Source organism: Alligator sinensis, unplaced genomic scaffold (assembly GCF_000455745.1).
Source record: "Alligator sinensis unplaced genomic scaffold, ASM45574v1 scaffold610_1, whole genome shotgun sequence".
NCBI lineage: Eukaryota > Metazoa > Chordata > Crocodylia > Alligatoridae > Alligator > Alligator sinensis.
Window position 1 is genome coordinate 1,333,749 of NW_005842348.1, and position 7,344 is coordinate 1,341,092.

The following is a 7,344-nucleotide window of genomic DNA, read 5'->3' on the forward strand; positions in this document are numbered from 1 at the left end:
TGTCGGTGCCCCCATCTCACAGCCCCTCAGCCCTGCCAGAGGGGTCCCCAGCCACCTGCAAACCTCACTTACCTCAAACGCTCCAGGAGGAAAAGTGAACCTGAGCCAACCCCTGGCTGACAGCTCAGGCCCCACCACTTTTCCCTCTCCCTCCCACTTGGGACATGGCCTAGGGTTTGCTGTCCTTTTTGCAAGAAGCTCTTGCAGGGTGCAACTCTGCCAGCCTGCAGACAGCTCTTTGCCAAAGTGGAAAATCTGTGGGTTTCTCCGTTAAAATGAAAAATCCACATTTTTCTCTGTTAAAAAGAAAAGGCTGTGGTTTTTTTTCTGTTTTTCTGTAGGAAAAGGAAAACCAAGATCCCTGCTGATAACACACCCTGACCATGGTCTTCTAGATGGACTAGACAATATGGTTCCTATTTTCCCTGCAGTCCATCTGAGATGGCCTGTTCTGCTGTGGCGAAAATCCTTTTCCCTGGGTGGGTTTACTACATCCTAATTTGGACACATCCCTTCTTGGGTCCCTTGCGTGACCCATTTCCCTTGTGTTCCTTCTTGGACCCAGACCTGCTGTCTACAACCTCTTCAGGAACAAGGACTCTGTCATCTGCCAACCACCTTTTAAAGTCACACAAATCCTAAACCCATTCCAACTCACCCACAGCCACAACACAGGCCAAGGGTTAAGTCACGAGCCTCTGCCTTATTTGCTGAGATGACTTTCATATAGCTCCTTCCTTTAGTCTTTTGAAGCCCTCAGACTTTCCTAAGCCCCTGAAATCCAATCTAGCTCAAAGAACATGGCAGCTTTACCTGTTCCTAGTTCCTGTCCATTTGGCTGTAGGCTGCTATTTCCTATCTTCCTCCTAGTGAGGGGATTACAAAATGGAGCTGATCCACAGGGGACACAATTTAAATTACAGGTTTTCTCTGAGGTGATGAAGTAGGTACTGCTACCCCTCTCTCCCAATTAAAGTGGCAACAATTAAGTGTCTGTGATCCATAGAGAATGAGACGCACTATATCACTGCTTTGCCCTGAAAGAATCCTGGCACTGGCTATAATCATCCTTACACCTACAATATGAGCATTGCACCCCTCACAGGCTTAGCTCTGTCCAGCTTATAACTCGTCCATCATCTCACATTGGTGCCATTTGTTCTGCCAACTTCATTCATCTTACTGATCCTTTTGAGTCCTTTAGTTACTGTCTTCATTGCTGAGCTGAGGCCTGGAATGCCCCTCAAACATCTTCTCTTTTAAGCCACATTTTCTCCACACCTGTACCACTTGTAGTTTAAAAAGAAAAGGACTAAGGATGAGACAGTGATTTCTTCTCAAATCTGTACCATGGTCTTCTAAAAGTGCAGACATTTTGCTTCTGTTTGGTAGTCACAGTTCACAGTGACCACTCATTACAGGAGCTACCTCAGCTGATGACAGTGAACTGATGGCTGAGAGGGAGCCTGTTTTAGGCCTGACGTGATCTCCAGCACTCCTTTTACCTGGTTGCAAATAGTTGTTAATGTGTGTACATATGTGTGTGTGCACGAGCATGTGAGAATGTGTGTATATGAAAGACAGACAGATAAAAAGAATTTCATGCAGTCTTTAAGGAACAAGAAACATTCAATCTGCAATCTAGTTACATATTCATCTATATCTTAGCAGCATTACATACCTATGGGCTAGGGCTGTGTGAAGCTTTGGTCGCTGATTCAATTTGGCAGAGATTTGGCCTGATTTGGTGGACGAATCTCCGAATTCAAACTGAATCAGGAGACCCTTTAAATCTCTCCGAATCAAATCAATTTGGAAAGATTCAACAATTTGGCCACAGACACAGCTTTAAATGTTTTTTCTACATACTTCAAGGTACCAGGCGGCTCGTGAATGCTGAGATGCTGGGGCGGATGAAGTGTCCCACAGGAGCGCAGGGGGCTCCCCAGAATACTCTGCAGCAGACCCGGAAGTGGACCAGAAGCATGGTGCTCCCCCGTGCTCCCCTGGGATGCTCCATCTGCCCCAGCATCGCAGCGTTCACAAGCCGCGCCTGGTACCTCGAGGTATGTAGAAAAAACATTTAAAGCTGTGTCTATGGCCGAATCGCTGATTCTCCGAATCAGGATTGAATCTTCAAATGTGGATTCGGCCAAATCAAATCAGGACAGTGATCTGAATCAACGAATAAAATCACTGTCCCCGATTCGGGACAAATCCAAATCCGAATCAAATATGGCCTGTTTCGCACACCCTTACTATGGGCTCCCCAAAATGGGAGAGACTTTGCAGAATCCAGAGACTCATTCAGCTCAACACTGGCAGATCTGTTCACTATGAAACTGGAAGCCTCAACTGTTCACCAGATAAGTTCCAACACATGGGGTTCTCAATGGCCACAGATAGATGACATTTACTTGTCAGTGTTCTGTCTAGTCAAGTCTATTTTCTCTTTAGTTGTTCCTCTCCTGGCAGAGACCAGGACAAACGGAAAGACCCATTTGATAAAATAAGGTCATTTGGGTTGGAAGGACTGTAGGTTTAGATTCTGGCCATGTACCAGATCTTTCTTTTTACTTACCCACTACAGAACCAGAATGTTCCAAACGCGCAGAGCGCCAGGGGAGGCCGACCCTTCTTTTCAACCAACTCCTTGACATTCTAACATGCATGGACTGGGAAACAATGAAATCCAGTGTATGGACTGGAGTGGAGTTGGGGTGTACCCTTACTGAACACACCTTAAATGTAACTGTGGATAAAATACTACTATCTACCGTTCTTTTTATGACCTCAGTACTCCTAAAAAAGTTGAATTCTGCAAACTCTTAAGGTTAAAAAAAATAAAATTAAACCACCCATATTAAATACTGCCCCCATTACCAAAGTGTTAAGCAATTGTGCAGTCTCATTCGCACCCAACACCACTGACTTTAAATACTATAACTGTGGGCAGGTATTACTCACTCATCTTTGTAAAGTAAACTTTGTATGCAAAAAAAAAGTGTAAGGGATAAACCTGCACAGCTAGACAAGAAACTGATTAGATGTAAAGGGGTGTGTGAAAGAATATTCTCTGCAAGACTATGGACCCAGCCCTTTGAGACCAAGTCAACATAGTGGCTGAGGTAGCATACCACTACATTCCTGACACCAAGGGATAAGGATGGCCAGAGATGCTGTGCAACAGCAGATTTGTAGCTATGCCTGATTCAACTTTTCCTCATTATATAGTGCTGTAGGGAAGCCCCTACAGAGTAGGGATGGGTGATATGCTCAGCCCCACGTGTCTCACTCCTAAATCATGCCCTTGTCTCTTTGTGTAACTCAGCCTTGCTCAGGAGCTTGTGCAATTGCAGAAGTGGAGATGGGCCCTGACTCTTACTGAGCAGAAAGTAAATTGGATGGACAGACTGGGCTTGGCTTTGATGCTAACACCACTGCTACCAACAACTTTACTTCGCGCTATAGATTCCATACGTCTTCTTCAAGAAAGCATGTCTGATGCCTAAACAACAAATGTCATATGGGCCAGACCCGCCTACATAGCATAGGACAAAAGTCCAGAAGAATATATGTTATACCTGCATATCATTCTACATCTGGGCTGTATGACACAACACAACCCTTCCCCTATAGGCCACTCCCTCTCACCCATCAGTTCTAGCATCTCTCATCAACTCCTTTTGACTTCACCTCAAACACTTGCACTCCTTTCTTGAGGAGCAGCTGTTACAATGCTTCTCCTTCCTCCTTTCCCTGACAACTGCTCACTTGTTCTTTTTAGGGCCTCACCAGTTTCTCTACTCCTTTATTAGAAGAGAAGCTGATAGCAGAGAGCTCTGGACTGGTGTGCTGGCAAGGAAAGGAGGGATCCCCTGTCACCTTAGCCCCCCTGTAGCCAGGGGTAAGCTCTGAAAGCAATCATCTCTGGCACAAAACCAGAGCAGTCTCCTTGGATTCTGGGGAAAAGGAAATTAGGACTTAAAGCCTGGGTATGTCTGGCAAGAGTATGGAGTACAGCTTAGCAAAGACAGCGAGGGATATGGACAGCACACAAGAGAGGTGAAATTTTAGAACAAAGGCTTCACACTACTGGAAATCTCCAAAATTCTCCAGCCTCCTCCCCATCCGATGATGGCCAGGAAACTTTGAGCAGCTGGGGTGCCAGCCAACAGCTCTTAGTCCACTGAGTCTGGAAAAGCAAGTACTGTGCAGAGTTACTCTCCATGTAGCAGCAGAAAGACTTAATTCACACATGCCAGAGTCTGACTGCTCTCCCATGCCCAGGAGATTTCACTTGTCTTGTGGCAAAATATTCTAAACTACTGAAAGTTTGGAAAACTACTGACAGATCATTTCCCATCTTCCAACAGGGCTAAGAGCTCTGAGGCCCTTATTGGTTTAGGCACACTGGGACATGAAGACTAAAGGGTCTAACCTGGAAATATGCAATTTCCTTTTTGAACTCATGTGGACATAAGGAGGTAATGACAGGACAGCACAGACAAGCAACATAGAAAAAGGCCCTGTGATCATCTTTCTGGGGCAATTTTTAAAAAGTTTCCCCAAATTCAACCAAATACTGCACCAGCCCTGTGGAGCCCCTTCTCTCCCAGCACTGTAGTCTCCCCGCTCTTATGAAAATAATAAACCCATCTTGAACCTTTGATAGCATCAAAGGCTCTGGCTGCCTAGCACAACATGAATTCTTCCCCCTGACTCCCTGGAAGTGCTTCGTACTCAGTCATACTCCCATTTCTATCTCCTTTTATGATCCATCTCTCTTTCCTTTCTACAAGCCCAGCAGGCCTGGGTAACCTTGACTAGATGGCCAAGTTCTCTTTTAAACGTAAAAGTGAAACCTCCATAGGAATCACTAGCAGCAAAGCCTTGTGCATCTTGCTAATAGCTCTAACATAATATGCAAGCCTAGTTTATATGCATTTATCTAATGTGCCTTTCCCCAATAGCTCTATGTACTTTTACCAGTATTATACAAGACCAAGAATTACAAATCTAAAACCAGGAAACAAACTGACCACAGAAGTCAGCTCTGGCAAGAACAGCATTTGCACTGAGGTCAATTAAACCAACAACATTCCTATGCCAAGCACCTGCCCTCCATGGCTAAGTTGGAGAAAACAGCTGAGCTTAGTTTGGGGTTGGTGAAGCTCATGAAGTGGAAGGCATTTAATAGAAAATGCCAATCTCCTCCATTTTGAACCCCACACTCAACCATGCCCATTGCTTGTGATGGTGGTAAAATCATATGGGAAAGAGGCGGCTCCTTCATCCTCCCAGTTCCTTAATGGAGAGGATACACATTTAATCCTGTCGGTCAAAATTCTGATGAAAAATAATGCCAGAAAATTCCCAGGAAGTTTTTCTCATAAGTTATTTTCCAATTCCTCTACTAGCTCTAGCCCTAAACAATGTACTCCTTGATTTATAAGGGCTCCCTGCTATCCTTCTGCAAGTCCAACCAGAAGCAAATCACCCTGAAAAATGTCACCCACAACAGAGCAAGATGATAGGATGCCTAACCAACCCTTGGCATTTCTCATGAACAGTAACTCCTGAAACAGTAGCTCCTGCTGGCCCCTACCCTTTGAAAACCTGGGCCAAATGGCAGGCTAGGCAACATGCTCTCAAGGGTTGCTAAGGCCTTTGTAGGATAAAATCGATACCTTAAAATCCAGCCAGCAAACAGTCAGAAACAAAGTGGCAGACCCTGAAGCTCCAGTATAATATGCTCTCACATGGTGAATGGTCTCATTTTCAGGCAGTGGATTTTGCACCTGCTTAAGTTTCTAAATAATCTTAGGATGCAGGGCAGAGTGCATTATAGCTAATCTGCTTGGTAACCAATTGGGTTTTTCAGATATCACTACAATTAGCAACAGAGAAATCCCACTTGTTTTTGAAATCTTTAAAGGAGAGAAAGAAAAAGAGAAAGAGAGGGAGAAAGAGCACAAGAAAGATTCTTTCGCCACTGCCATCCCTCAAGGATAAAAATAAAATCAACAAGCAGGACTCTTGGGGCATCTCATGGTTAAGGACTAAGACCCTAGACTGCGAATCCTGCTGGGGTGATACCTCGTCAGATGAAGCAATAAACCAAGCAACAACAACAACAAGGATAAAAATTACAGGATAACACAACACAGTTACCCTGTCTATTAAAAGTGTGGGACGCTCGTTAGCTTTCCCTTCTCTTAAAGAATGAGTGACAGCAATCGAACCTCAAAGTCTACCTGGAACAATCCATTCCCCACTCCATCATTTTCAATCCCTCATTATCTTCCTATGCACCTTGTCATGCAGGGGGAGTAAGGGGGGTCTCAGCTGTTTCTGGAAAGTGATTATAATAAGTCAAGCCATTACAACACGCTTCCTTGTGAAGGTGTGAAACTCAAAACTGGGTTCATTTTTAGTCTTCAAACACGGGTGTATTAAAACAAGTGTTCTCCATAAATTTGTCATCTGCCTCCTCAAAGGTTGAAAGTGATTCAGAAAGACACAGCAGCCATGCACAGCACCACAACTCGACTAAGAACCCTGCATTCATTTCTATCTCATTTAAACCCTAAACAATAGCCACAGAAGTGAGGCATTTCATTTTTTTAATTATTACTGGCCCAGTAATAAAAACATTTATTCATGAAAAAAGTACTAACAGGGCAGGACAACCAAGGCGGCTAGGTGGAAACACCCACCAAGGTGCACCACAAGACATCCATGGCACTTACTTTGTAAAAGCGGGAAAGGATTTGAAATCAGGGGACTTGCGGTTTCTGTAAAAAAGAAAGAGATTTAAACATTGAGACTGGGAGAGACCTTGCTGCATCCTACACAGGTCTGGACCCTTGCTCATCCTTCTGCCTATGCCAAACCTCCAAAATTAGCTGTTGCAGGGCATGGCTCTCCATTTATAGCAAATGACTACATCTCCAGGAACATACTTTCTCTCAGTGCCTCAGTAAGCTTCCCATGAGTGGCTTCTTTTAACGTTGGTAGCATTTCTACCTTGAAATGTCCACAGACATTTTTTTTCCCAAGTTATACCCTAATGCTAAATATACAGGACTAGGACTGAACCACAAAAATCAAGGCCAATACAAGAAACTCCAGGCCTCCTCACAAAACCTTTGGCTGTGAACCTTGACTGGAAACCTTCAGACTCAATGTGCAACCTTCTCCCAACTACTATGCCTGGCAGACTGCGGAGAAGACGATGGTCAAATCCCACTCTGGGGATGAGTGATAGCATAGGTGATAAGGTAACTGGTCCTGTATCTAGAACTGGTGCCTGTGTTCAGAGCTGGATTATGGGACTATGAC

At 44.4% G+C, this 7,344-nt stretch overlaps 1 protein-coding gene across 9 annotated transcripts in view; it reads right to left on the minus strand.

Moving 5' to 3' along the window:
- Nucleotides 1–7,344, minus strand: part of ZNF618 (zinc finger protein 618) — a 127,318-nt gene that overhangs the window by 14,081 nt on the left and 105,893 nt on the right. For 8 of the 9 annotated variants that reach the window (XM_025210437.1, XM_025210435.1, XM_025210439.1 and 5 more), the window contains one exon: nucleotides 6,753–6,797. The exons of the other annotated variant lie outside the window; for it this stretch is intronic. In XM_025210437.1, the coding sequence (XP_025066222.1) occupies nucleotides 6,753–6,797 (45 nt within the window). The remainder of the gene's footprint in view (nucleotides 1–6,752; nucleotides 6,798–7,344) is intronic. 9 annotated transcript variants of the gene reach the window in all.